Source organism: Ceratotherium simum, chromosome 18 (assembly GCF_057802395.1).
Source record: "Ceratotherium simum simum isolate JZ-2026a chromosome 18, ASM5780239v1, whole genome shotgun sequence".
Classification (NCBI taxonomy): Eukaryota; Metazoa; Chordata; class Mammalia; order Perissodactyla; family Rhinocerotidae; genus Ceratotherium; species Ceratotherium simum.
The window spans coordinates 51278248-51292880 of NC_141917.1; the positions used below are offsets into that span (position 1 = coordinate 51278248).

General features: G+C 37.5%; 1 protein-coding gene across 6 annotated transcripts in view; it reads right to left on the bottom strand.

Moving 5' to 3' along the window:
* CENPK (centromere protein K) overlaps positions 1-14633 on the bottom strand; it is a 72075-nt gene that overhangs the window by 51126 nt on the left and 6316 nt on the right. For all 6 annotated transcript variants that reach the window (XM_087443340.1, XM_087443342.1, XM_087443341.1 and 3 more), the window contains exons 3-5: positions 13061-13211; positions 10910-10966; positions 6827-6899 (exon numbers count right to left, since the gene is read on the bottom strand). In XM_087443340.1, the coding sequence (XP_087299466.1) occupies positions 6827-6899; positions 10910-10966; positions 13061-13177 (247 nt within the window). In that variant the 5' untranslated portion in view covers positions 13178-13211. The remainder of the gene's footprint in view (positions 1-6826; positions 6900-10909; positions 10967-13060; positions 13212-14633) is intronic.

Consider the following 14633-nt stretch of genomic DNA (forward strand, 5'->3'; position numbering starts at 1 on the left):
AAACAACAAATGTAGAGAGGTTGTGGAGAAAAGCGAACTCTCATATACTGCTGGTGAGAATGCAAACTGGTGCAGCCACTTTGGAAAACAGTATGGAGATTTTTCAAAAAATTAAAATTGGAAATGCCATATGACCCAGCTATCCCACTACAGGGTATTTATCCAAAGAACTTGAAATCAACAATTCAAAGAGACTCATGCACCACTGTGTTCACTGCAGCATTATTCACTATAGCCAAGATGTCGAAGCAACCCAAGTGCCCATCGACTGACGATTGGATAAAGAAGATGTAGTATGTTTATATAAATGGAATACTACTCAGCCATTAAAAAAGACAAAATCATCCCATTTGCAACAACATGAATGGACCTTGAGGGTATTATGTTAAGCAAAATAAGCCAGAGAGAGAACGACAAACATGGTATGATTTCACTCATATGTGGAAGTTACCTAACACATGGTCAAAGAGAACAATTCAGTGGTTACCAGAGGGGAAGGGGGTGGGGAGGTGGGCACAAAGAGTGAAGGGGCACATTTATATGGTGACTGACAAATAATAATGTACAACTGAAATTTCACAATGTTATAAACTATTATGACCTCAATAAAAAAAAAAGTTAATGTGAAAAAAGAAATTAAAAATTCCCTGATATATACCACCAAAAAGAATACAATACCTAGAAATAAAATTTAGCCTAGGAGGCAAAAGACTTGTATGCTGAAAACAAAAAAATGTTGCTGAAAGAAATTAAAGACATCAATAAATAGAAAGACAGCTATGTTCAAGGATTGGAAGACTTAATATTGTTAAGATGTCAATACTACCCAAAGTGATCTACAGATTCAATGCAATTCCTATTATAATCCCAATGTTTTTTGCAGAAATAGAAAAATCCATCCTAAAATTCACATGGAATCTCAAGGGACCCAAATAGCCAAAACAATCTTGAAAAAAAAGAACAAAGTTGGAGGTCGCACACTTTCTAATTTCAAAACTTACTACAAAGCTACAGTAATCAAAACAGTGTGATACTGGCAAAGAGACAGACTTATAGACCAATTTAATAAATAGAGCCCAGAAATAAATCCTTACGTATACCGTCAAATGATTTTTGAAAAGGTTGTCAAGACAATTCAATGGGGAAAAGGAGAGTTTTCTCAGCAAATGCTACTGGAAAAACTAGACATACACATGCAAAAGAATGAAGTTGGACCTTTAACTTTTCTTTAAGTTTGAACATTTCTATAATTAAAAAAATCTTGATCAAGAGGTAAAATGTCTATTATAATAATCTAGTGGAATGGTGATGAAAGCCTAGAGTACATCTGTGGCAGTAGGGCTCAATATTTAATGACTGGCTGTATGTGAAATATGAAAAAGGAAGAATCTAGAAGGACTATTAAATTTATGTCTGATGAAACGGATTCCATTCAATGGAGATCAGATCATGAAGCTGAAGAATCTGTAGAATATTTTGGAAATGGAGATCAGTTCATGAACCTGAAGCATCTATAAAATATTTTGGAAATGATGTCTAGAAGGTAGAAAGCTATATAAGTATGATGTTACAAAGAAGTATGATTTAGATATATAGATTTGGAAGCTGTTATGAAAATTGTGCCCCTCCCCCACACCGATTCATGTTGAAGTCGTAACCTCCCACTACCTCAGAATGTGACTGTATTTACAATAGGGTCTTTAAAGAGGTAATTAGGGCCGGCCCTGTGGCTTGGTGGTTAAGTGCACGCACTGCGATGCTGGTGGCCTGGGTTCGGATCCCGGGTGCGCATCGAGGCACCACTTCTCCGTTCATCCTGAGGCCGAGTCCCACATACAGCAACTAGAAGGATGTGCAGCTATGACATACAACTATCTACTGGGGCTTTGGGGGGAAAAAATAAAATAAATAAAATCTTTAAAAAAAAAAAAAAAAAGAGGTAATTAAGTTAAAATGAGGTCATTCGGATGGGCCCTACTTAAATATGAGTGGCATCCTTATACAAAGAGATTAGGACACAGAGGGGCACAGGTGGGAGACCATATGAAGACACAAGGAGAAGACGGCTATCTATAAGCTAACAAAAAAGGCCTCAGAAGAAACCAATCTTGTCAATACCTTGATCTTGGACTTTTAGCCTCTAAAATTGTGAGAAAATAAATTTCTGGGCTTAGAGTCAAGATGGCGGCATAGGTGGACTCTGAACTCACCTCATCCCGTGGACAGAGCCGATTTACAACTACTCTTGGTAAAATTACCCCTGAGAGAGAACTGAACACTGGATAAGGGGAACCCTTGAAACAAACGACAATCCTAATTGAGGGGGAAGAGGCAGAAATTCCCTTCTGGAGAGAAAAAACGCCACCTCCACAAGGCGCAGCACTTCACGGCCACCCAGGAGCAGCCCAAAGGTACGGAGCCTTCCCTGGAGGAGTGGGGGCCCTGAGCTGGGAAGCGTGCCCGCTATAGGCATTTTTTGGACCCAGCACAATCGAGACGAGTGGCATAATATCTGACTTTGCTTGCTACAAAAACACTGGGGAGTACTCCCAGAAAAGCTGGTTCACAAAGAAATTAAAGCTGGCTCTTAAAGGGCCCACACACAAATTCACCTGTCTCGGAAAGCAACCTAAAATCACCAGAAAGAAAGGTGCACACTCCTTTGGTGAAAAGAGACTCACCTGACAGGCTCTGAGTGCATCTCGGTGAAAGGTGAGACCTCTCCAAGGACTGGGACATTGGCGACAGCCATTGTGGTGGCCTGGTGTGGGCGGGCTGATACACACACTGGCAGACGCCATTGGAGTTCTCCCTGGGGCCTGCTAGCCCAGGGTCTGCGCCATCCACTAGAGCACCGATTTAATCCAGCTCAGCCAGGGCAGGCAGCCCACAGTAGCGACTGGCCCCACTAACAACAAGCCCTCAGGCAACTTGTGGGCCCTCATAGATTGGTGATTGGATTCTCTGCAGCCTGGCGATGGGGTCCACCTCTGTGGGGCAGGGTGTGCACAAGGAGCAGGTGGAGAGTGTGGGGCGTTGGTGGAATGTATAGGGCTCCTGCCTTGCAGAGACTGGGTCCACTTCAGGGGGTTGGGGTGCGCACGTGGGGCATGTGGACTGTGTTGACTGTGTGTGTGGACTTGTGGGCAGCAGGGCTCGTCAGCTGCAGAAGACTTGTGCTTCTCAAAGACCCACATAGGGGATTGGCCCTACCTTTCAACGCCTGAAACATCTGGGTGCTCCCGTGCCTGAGGCCAGCCCCAACCAGCTGCAGCCCTCAGAGAGCTGACAAGAGCCTTACAGGCAGGAGGCTTATAGCAACTGTAAGCCCCTGAGCCTAACAACCAGCCACGCTGGTGGTCTACTCACTTAATAGAAAAACTGCAACAGGAATATGCTATTACACCTTGTGGCCAACTGTGCTGGGGCTCCCCACACCCGATAAAGAGACCGAAGGGCCCACAACTGCACGCAGCTGAGCATTACAACCAGCTGGACAGGGGGACAGCTCAGCCTCCCTGGGCACCTACGGGAAAAGCAACCCTGCCACAATAGAAGGACACATGTAGCCCACACAGGGGTCACTCCTGGAATATTTGGAACTGGTGACGAGAGGGAAGCCAGGCTTCATAAGGCATCACTTACATCAGGTCACCTCTCCAAGATCAGGAGATGTAGCTGACTTACCTAATACTTAGACACAAGCACAGGGAAAGAGGAAAAATGAGGAGGCAAAAGAATTTGGTCCAAGTAAGGGAAGAGGACAAAACCTCAGAAAATGAACAAAATGAAACAGAAACGAGAAACCTACCTGACAACCCCGTTAAACTAACAACCCAATTAAAAAATGAGCAAAAGACCTGAACAGACCTTTCTCCAAAGAAGATATACAGATGGCCAACAGACACATGAAAAGATGTCCAACATCCTTAACTATCAGGGAAATACAAATCAAAACTACAACGAGATATCACCTCACACCAGTCAGAATGGCTATAATTAACAACACAGGAAAAAACAAGTGTTGGAGAGGATGTGGAGAGAAGGGAACTCTCATACACTGCTGGTGGGAGTGCAAACTGGTGCAGCCACGATGGAAAACAGTATGGAGATTCCTCAAAAAATTAAGGATAGAACTACCATATGATCCAGCTATTCCACTACTGGGTATTTATCCAAAGAACATGAAAACACCAGTGCATAAAGATATATGCACCCCTGTGTTCATTGCAGCATTATTCACAATAGCCAAGACTTGGAAGCAACCCAAGTGCCCATCAAGGGACGAATGGATGAAGATGTGGTACATATACCCAATGGAATACTACTCAGCCATAAGAAACAATGAAATCCAGCCATTTGTAACAACAGAGATGGACATTGAGGGTATTATGTTAAGCAAAATGAGTCAGAGGGAGAAGGTCAAATACCGTATGATCTCACTCATAAGTAGAAGATAAAAACAACAACAAACAAACACATAGAGACAGAGATTGTACTGGTGGTTACCAGAGGGGAGGAGGGTAAGGAGGAGGGCGAAAGGGATGATTAGGCACATGTGTGTGGTGATGGATTGTAATTAGTATTTGGGTGGTGAACATGATGTAATCTATGCAGAAAAGGAAGTATAATGATGTATGCCTGAAATGTATAAAATGCTACAAACCAATGTTACTGCAATAAGAAAATAAATTAAAAAAAAAAAAAAGACTAGAAAGGAGACATGCAGGTGGCGGGAAAGGGTGGGGAGGAGTCACTTACTCAAAGAAACTGTAAGCTCATTAAAGCCAACTTGATCAATTATATGTGGCTATTGACAGCAAAAGTTTTCATCTCAGGCTTATTTCCCAGAGCGTGCTCTGGCCTACAACACTCACACATTCCCCACAATCTTCCCACGTATACTAAATGTATGCTGAGAAATAAGAAATTTTATCAAAAATTTGAGCTAAAGATAACTACAAAAGAAAATCAGTTGCAAATTAAAGTTCAGAAATGCATTTTAGAATTATAAATGGACTTGGGATTATCTACTTCAAAAAGATCCATGATAATATTCTTTAGAACCCCAAGGGGAAATCAAGACCTGACATATTAGGTTTAACCATACAAAATTGCTGATACTTGTCCACTTTTACCTGCAAAATTGCAATTTCATATAGTTTAACTTAATATTGAACTTCTTCTTGGCAGGGGAGGGAAGAACTTCCGTGAGGCCAAAATGATGTTACACTGAGACTATACGTTCCAGAATTAAAAACGTCAAAATATTCTGCTGAGATACAATCTAGTCTCATCAATGAAAAAGACAGGTGTCATCAAAAATATATGTACATATGTATGTACAAATGTGTATATTAAGCTTTTTTCTTTAGGGGCCAAAGAATTCCTGGTTCTCAGCAGTGTTTATTAAGTGAACAGATTAGCTGCTTTTTCTCAATGCCAATATCCCATCTCCAGCGAAGGTGTCAAGATCTTGATGACAAAAGCAGAATTTGATAGCTAGTGAAATGAGTCTGGCCACAGGAGCACACTGCCTCAAACGGCATCAAGATTAATTCCCATTTCATTTCTCAGGGAATGTCTGTTCTCATCTCCTGCAGGAAGTTACTCTTGACTGCTTTCACCATTTATATGTATTTTTATATAATTTTCAGTGCTAATTGTTTTTTTATAAGCTTTCATTTTTACAGGGGCCACTATAATGCTCATAATTAAACTAACAGTTCACCAAAAAAAAAAAAAAAAAATTCTGTTAAGTCACTCAGTCCATTGGTACCTTGTTATGGCAGTCCTAGTAAACTAATACAGAAGTCATTAATACAGATATAACACAAAAACAGAAGTAGAAAATATAATGCTGGAATAGCATATAGAGCAAGAAGTGAAAAAAGCTGAGCACAGTTCTCTGGAGAACACCAACATTTTAACAGCAGATTATGAGCAGCCTTTGAGATGCTCAATATAATGCTGAGGTGGCAATAGGATATACAGTTTAATGTAAATTAAAATCACAATTGTATATACATATACCTATCAGAAGTGCTAAAATTAAAAAGACTACTAAGTGGTAGTGAAGACGTGGAACAATGGTGAACATTAGCATAAATATATTAATTAAAACCAAGAATGCAGATGCAATTGTCTAGGAAGAGAATGAGGAGAAAAGAATCCCAATAACTAGAATAGAGAATAAGCCTACAAAAGAGACTAGGAAGGGAAGTGGGGGGAGTTAAAGGAAAGGAGACAGAGGGGCAGGAGAAAGGGGAAGGAAGATGTATATGGAAAAAGAGGGTACAATTCATATAGAACACAAATACAGACATATATATGACCCGTTGGGTATTATAACTACAGATTTTTAAGCCATCTTCTATTTCTTAACTAAAGGCAAAAATATAGTCGGCCTCAGTTGGACAAGTCAAGAGGCAACATACAATCTATGTGGCCTTTACACAAATAAGTATCTAAAATAATTTTCCCCTTATACTAGATAAGTTTCATTCATTAAGAAACAATTTATAGTTTCTACTGAGCATATAAGATCGTATCTAAGAGGATAAAATGATGGCTATAATAAGGTGTCCATAATCAAGATTACTATACTCTAACATGAGACAGATGTGTTTATTATTATCTATAAAAATAAAATAAGCATAAAATAATGTGTAAAAAGAAAGAAAAATGACGTAGTTTCCTAATATCAACGAAATTTAGGCAATTTCAAGAAGGCTTGGATATTGTAATTTTTCTTGTGATCACTAAATTAATTTGCCATTACAATAATGTGTTTACAAAAGTATAAACCTAATAATATGAATCTTACTTTCAGGAGTTTCTTTCTGCCATTGACTTAGTTCAGCAGTCAAATATTTCATTTGCATAATTAATAATGACAGCTATTAAAAAAACAACAAGAGAATAAAACAAAATTATTTCTTGTGGAATACTCATAGCTATTCATAGATGAAAGTATAGACATTCTTATTACTTTAATACAAGTTCCTAACATTAATGGCTAACATAATACCCAGCTAAACTGTAAAAAATTATCACTCCAAACACAATTCTGCTTTAAACCATACTCATTATAGCTCATAAATTGCCTGTTATACTAATGATATAGTATTAAAAAATGATCAATTCTATTTCACTACTCAACCCTAAAATAAAAGAACATAAGTATATTAACTTTATCCCCTAAATTTATATTTCTTTAAAAAATAGGATATTATTTCTTGCCAACATTTTTTAGACAAATTTGATTTAAAGATGTTCTTTTTCCTCTCTATGCCCTTTCTGAAAAATTGTAACTGTTTTTAGCTGAGTAGATAAATATAAAATTAAATACATATATAGAGACAATTATGAGACTGGTTCCACAAGCCACATAAAACACGTAAAAACCAGTTTTACTACACAATAGTTTGTAAATCGTGTACCCCTTTAGCCAAAGATAAATTAGGATGAATATGTTTCTGATAGTAGGTGTCTCCAATCATTGCAATTTTGATAATTACAAATCTATGTGATAACTCTGTTGCCTGATTAGACCATAAAATTACAGTCCATGTATGCTTAAAGTAAAATTTCAGAACATTTTTTATCTCCTCTATGTAATACTTATTGGTAGCCAGACAGATCAAAAATTCAAATTTCAAAAATGCAGTGGGTAAATACTATAATATTTACACTAAAAGGACACCAACTACTGTCTTTTCTAATCCATTTTTATGATAAAGAGCAAGTAGCTCAAAGACCTTGCTCTGTATCATAACATTGCCTGTTAAACAGTCAGAGGAAAAAAACCTCAAGTCTCTTTGCATGCTTTATATAATTATATAAAAATGCATTTACAGGTATTTAAAATTTTTACCAAAGAGTTTAACATTATTTTCTTATAAATAATTAAATAAGAATGTGAAAAAGTTTTTTGTGAACTATAAAGTGATTTATAAATGTTGATTATTATTAGGAAGGGATAACAAATTCTTAGAAAGCAGTATCTAAACTAGGCAAAACTATCGTGATAAGGAATCCCTATCACTTTTCCTGCATATATTAGGTTGAAATATATAAAGTTACCATTATTCATTTCTGAACCTATTAAAGACCAGTAATTTCATACAGTTCAACCTCACACTGTATTGACGAAGCACACCTCTTACCTTACCAAAGCCCAGGTAAAGCAAATACCCAAATTATTTCTGATCTTGCTATAAAAATTAAACAACCCTTTCTAAGAAAAGAAAGTAACAGTAGTATTTCTAAAGTGATTTAAACACAAAAAATTTGAGAAATCCTGCTATTTTTTATTTAAAATATCTAACTTCTTGCTTTAGAAAATGAATTGAATTTTAATATTGAAGTTTTGAAGTTAATAGGTGTGCAGAAAAGAGTTAACAAAGCAAGCATGAGACTGTCCTTAAAGGTCTGCTTGCAAGGTTGGCTCTTGGCTGGCATCTGGGAATTTGGATTTTGAGATGGTTCCCACCAACCTAACTGATAAGACTGGCTCACTGTGCCTAAACTGTGCGAAGACCATGATTTATGCTGAATACCTGCTTTCCTTCTGGGAGCCCAGTATTTTGATAACTGCTAGGCAGAGGGTGGCCACGTGACTAGCCCCTACAAAACACCTTGGGCCCTGAGTCTCTAATGAGGTTCCCTGGTAGACAACATTTTGCACTTGTCAGAACTCTCTGGGGGAATTAAGCACGTCTTGTGTGACTCTACTGGGAGAGGACTCCTGAAAGCTTGTGCCGGGCTTCCTCTGGACTTCACCTCATGCTCTTTTTCCATTTGCTGATTTTACTCTGTATCCTTTCAATGTAATAAATCTCAGCCATGATTATGACTATATACTGAGTCCTATGAGTCCTCTTAGAGAATCATCAAACCTGGGAATAATCTTGGAGACCCTCAACACAATAGGAAAAGGCATTTTGTGGATTCTCTAGATAATGTTATTATTGACTATCTCAGGATACTGCACATTTACAATTACATCAGCACTCCCTTAAAGCTAGTGTCTGGCTCATTGCATGAAAATCATTTAGAAAACTTATAGGCTCCATCCCCACCCCATTCTGCTTCAGTAGGTCTCAATTTCTACAATATAAGAAGCACATTTCTCAAGAGAACCAGATGATAGTTTATTTACTGTATAATGCTTTTCCAAACACAAAATTCAGTTTTACACTGTACAGCAGAACTCTATATTTATTGATGGATAAAATAATTTTTACAAAAGATAGTTTAATTTTTTTTTTTAAAGTGAGGAAGATTGTCCCTGAGCTAACATCTGTTGCCAATCTTCCTCTCTTTTTTTTTCCTCCCAAAAGCCCCCAGTACGTAGTTATATATCCTAGTTGTAGGTCCTTCTAGTTCTTCTATGTGGGATGTCACCTCAGCATGGCTAGATGAGCGGTGAGTAGGTCCACGGCCAGGATCCGAACTGGCGAACCCTGGGCTGCTGAAGCAGAACGCGTGAACTTAACCGCTGTGTCACCAGACCGGCCCCAGCTTAATTCTTTATCACCAATTTTTAGATTGAAGATCTGGTGCAATAGGCACTTTCAAAAGGGACAAATTAGTCTTTTCCCCTTCTTTCTTTATCTCTCTCTCATTTTTTATTGAGTATTATCATACTCATAGATCTTTATTTTTTCATAGTTATAACAAATTTAAGCCATTATTCCTTTTGATGTTCAAATGATACCAAATTTGGACAACAGGAGTGCCTTCAATTGGCTCCTATGTCTTGACATTGTCCCAAAAGTTTTGGAGAACTTTCACTGGAATCATTTGTATATTTGCTTTGTTCTTAGAATTTTTATCATTAAAACATTTTTACATTTTTATATGGTCAAATACATCTAAATTTTCTTTTATAATGTCTAGATTTCTATTATTAGCCAAGGAGTTTTCCCGTCCCTAGACTGCACAAATAGTCTCCAAGCTTTTCTTATAAGATTTTTACGGTAATTCATCTAGAATTTATGTTTATATAATGAAAGATAGAAGTCTAATTTTATTTTCTCATAGATGGATATCTAGTTGTACCACTACCATTTATTAATTAACTCATCCCTTTCCCACAGACTGGAACTATTATCTCTGCCATATTTTAAATTCTTAATCTGTTCAACTGATCCACTGGTTCACTCCTAAACTAATTCCATAGGTCTTTGATTATTAAAATAGATAACTTAATCCTTTTTTTAAGCTTAGGGTAAAATCAGTTAAGATTCCACACAGATACTATAATAAGTGTGGCTACTGTACATAACACAAAGTACACAAAGCTCTTTGTTCTTTTAACAATGAGCAATTCACTCAATAGTTAAACGTATATGTAGCTGTTAAAAGATAAATAACAAAGAAAATATTCTCTTATTTATAATAGCTTATTCAAAAAGTTTTTAGCATATCTTCTTAAATCAGAAAGAGTATTTTCCAGGGGCCGGCCCCGTGGCTTAGTGGCTAAGTGTGCGCACTCCGCTACTGGCGGCCCAGGTTTGGATCCGGGGCGCACCGACACACCACTTGTCTGGCCATGCTGAGGTGGCGTCCCACATATAGCAACTAGCAGGATGTGCAACTACCATATACAACTATCTACTGGGGCTTTGGGGAGGGGAAAAAAAGGGGGGAAAAAAGGAGGAGTATCAGCAATAGATGTTAGCTCAGGGCCCGTCTTCCTCAGCAAAAAAGAGGAGGATTGGCATGGATGTTAGCTCAGGGCTGATCTTCCTCAAAAAAAAAAAAAGAGTATTTTCTAAATGATTAAGCATACAGGTATTAACACAGCTATTACATTTGGGATAAATATAGACAAATATACTTCTTATCCAAAATACAATGAATTCCACTTACCTATTTTCAGGAAGAAAAAAAGGATTCATACCTGAGCATTTGAATCAGTGAGTGTCTCAGTTCCAACAAGCGATAATTTATTCTGACACTTGATTTAAAAAGTAAAGGAAAACAAGTCACACACTATATAACCCATAGACAATTCCTTTTCCCTCCCCTTTTAGACCAGTCCTGGTAATATTCCTCTAAAATAATATACAAATATCTGATGAAAGAGAAGAGTTTGTTTAAATTCCTCACTTTCTAAGCAAGAGGATCAGGAAGGCAGCCAAACAGGTCCCAAGATGAATACATCAAAAGCAAAAGCGGATACTAGACTCTATACAGAACAAAAAAATGAGCATAAGGAAAAAAAGAACAAAGACTAATAGCTAGGGTGAATTAAAAGCCAGATACTGGAAAATGGGAAATAAGAGAATAAAAGGGAAAGCACTACAGAAAAATAACGAAAGAGGTAAGATAGTTAAATTCATAAGAAAATAAAGTCTTCAGGAGGTAGTGTTTCTATGCCATTAAAAAAAAACTACAGGGGGGCCGGCCCAGTGGCCCAAGCGGTTAGGTGCACGTGCTCCGCTGCTGCGGCCCAGGGTTCGCTGGTTCGGATCCTGGGCGCGCACCGACGCACTGCTTGGCAAGCCATGCTGTGGCGGTGTCCCATACAAAGTGGAGGAAGATGGGCACGGATGTTAGCCCAGGGCCAGTATCCCTCAGAAAAAAAGGAGGAGGATTGGCAGATGTAGCACAGGGCTGATCTCCTCACAAAAAAAAAAAAAAAAAAAAAAAGCTACAACCATTAAGAATGGTTGTATCTGAGGTAAAAATATGAGTAATTTAAATTTTATTTGTGCTTATTTCTAGCTGCAGTATTTTTCTACCAAAAAAAAAACTTGTTATTTTTAAATTCAAATTTCTATACTGAAAAAATATTAAAAGTAAAAAAAGGATTATATATAAATTATCTTAAAAATACATTAACAAGAGTACCAAAGACTTATGTTAAAAAAAATTTTTTAAAGGAAAAAAACCACTAACCTGCCCTAATCGGAAACTTTACTGGAAAGAATAGGATATGAAAAACGTCTGTGGCCTATATATTACACATTACACTACTTTAAGTAAAACAAATTTTTACCAACATACCATAGTGTACCAGAAGTGGTTCTATTTCACTACCTCAGAAAATGTACATACATCTCAAATACATTTTCTAAATTAATTCATATTTTCACACAAACTCCATAATTAGGTATTCTCCCCACTTCTATATTCTCTAGCTTAGGAAATAACCCCACCAACCACCCAATGGCCCAAATCTGGAACCTGAAACTATCTGTAATTACTCCCCATTTCACAACAATTAACCTCCAAGTCCTTTTGGTTCTACTGCCTAAATATCTTTTGACTCCATTCTTCTCTCTTTGCAATGACAGAATTTAGCCCTTCAGTACTTCTTATCAGGACTACTCCTAGCTAGGGCCTCCTAAATGCTCTTTCTACCTATATTCTCATGTTTCTGCATTCCATTTTCTTCAAAACCACCAGAGCAATATTCTCAAACTACATATCTCATCATGTCACTTCATATTTATAATCCTTTAATGGCTCCCCATAGTATACACTCAACAAAATCCTTCATGTTCTTGCCCCTAACTACCTCCCCAGTCTCAGTCCAGAAGTCCTTCTTCTCCTAATTTACATAAGTCACAATATTCTACTTAGAGTTCTCTAAACTCTCCCAACTTTTATATATTTTTATACTTTCTGCTTTGTATACTTCTCCCACTTCCACAGGCTAATTCCTACTTATCCTTTAGAAATTAATCCAGTTATTACCTCTTTTAGAAAGCTATCCTTGACCCCTTCAGTCTAGGTTTAGTACTCCTCTTAAGTACAGTCTTTGCACTTCTACCTCAGTACTTCTAATATAATGGCTGTTGCCTCCATTAGATAATAATCTCCTTGAGGGCAGGGATTGCCATAATTTTTTCTCTTTCTACAGCTCACCTAGCATAAAATTTCTTGAATGAATGCTTATAGGTCTAAAAACCATATAAATATTTATCATATAACACAATGGCTTTCAGGAACCAGCATAATTATTTCTTTCCTAAGTCTATTATTGAAATGCAATTAAATCTCATAGTAATTAATTGATATATCACTTTTATCTCTTGATACGTACTTCTTCCATATCCTTCCATATTTCTTCACATTCTTTAATAAGTTCTTCTTCAGCATCTGTAACATTTTCCACATCTGTAGTACTATCTGGATCTAGATCTTGCTGATTCACTGACATGTGCCTTGCGATTTTCTTAGCTTTATAAGAAAAACTAAAGTAAAAAATATTTATTCATTTAACAATATTTGTTGAACATCTATTACCTGCCAGAAACTCAGATAGGAGCTAAAGATGTAACAATGAACAAAATAGGCAAAAATCCTTCCTACTGTGGAGCTTACATTCTAGTTAAGGAAAACAGACAATAAACCAAAAAAATTAAAAATATATATACTGAGTATATCAAATGATTTATAAGTGCTATGGAGAAAAGTAAGGCAGAGAAGAAACAGGGAGTGCTAGGGCAGAGGCAATGTAATTTTACATAAGGTGGTTATATAAGGTCACTGAGAAGCTGACAATTAAGCAAAACATGAAAGAGATAAGGAAGTGAGACATGGGGACATGTATGCGAAGAAGCTCCAGGCAGAGGGAACTGCAAGTGCAAAGGCCTTGGGGCACAAATATGACTGTTCCTAGAGCAGCAAAACAGCCAGTGTGACCAGAGCAGAGTAAGTAAGGTAGAGAACACAAGATGAGGTCAGAGAGATAATAGGGATGACATCGTGTTGGCTTTGTAGGCCATTTTAAGGACTTAGGCTGAGATGATAAGCAATTAGAGGATTTTGAACAGAGGAATGACATGATTTGAGTTACGTTTTAACAGTATAACTCTGGTTACTACAGCCAGTAAGAACAGAAGTTAGAAAGCTATTGCAATGATCCAAGTAAGATGTAGATCAGGATAAGACGGAGGCAGTACAAAATGTCCTATTCTGAATATATTTCCAAGATAGAGCCAACAGGATTTCCTAACATCCTGTGCATAGAGTGTCAAAGAAAGAGAGAAGTCAATTACTACTAAAATGTTTGGGCCTAAGCAATTGGAAAGATGGAGCTGCCAGTTACTGAGACGGGAAAGGTGGTGAAGATGGGAAAGATTCAGCAAGACATAAGGGAGTGCTGATTAAGAATTCAGTTTAGGACATGTGAAATTTAAGGTGTGTATTAGTAGAGCTGCTGATTAGCCAATTGGATATACATGCCTGGAGTACAAGGGAAAGTTCTGAGCTAGAATTTGCATCATCACCATACAGATTTTTAAAGCCATGAAGCTGGATAACATCAGAAAAGCAAGAATGTACAGAAATGAGAAAAGTCTCAGACCTAGAGATTGAGGAGATGAGGAAGAACCACCTAAACAGTCTTAGAAGGAGTGCCAGCTAAGGTAAGAGGAAAATCAAGAGTATGATATCCTGAAATCCAAGATAAGAAAGGGTTCAAGGAAGGAGTGATGAACTGCCAAATACTAGAGATAGGTCAAGTAAGATAAAAACAGAGAATTGACAATTTACTTAGCAATATATATAGGGGACTGTATTTTCCAAAAACAGTCACAGCAATTATTTCAGGTTGTCACTCCTCATCCAGACGCAGAGCCTATTTACCCTCCCCTCGAACCTGAGTGTGACTT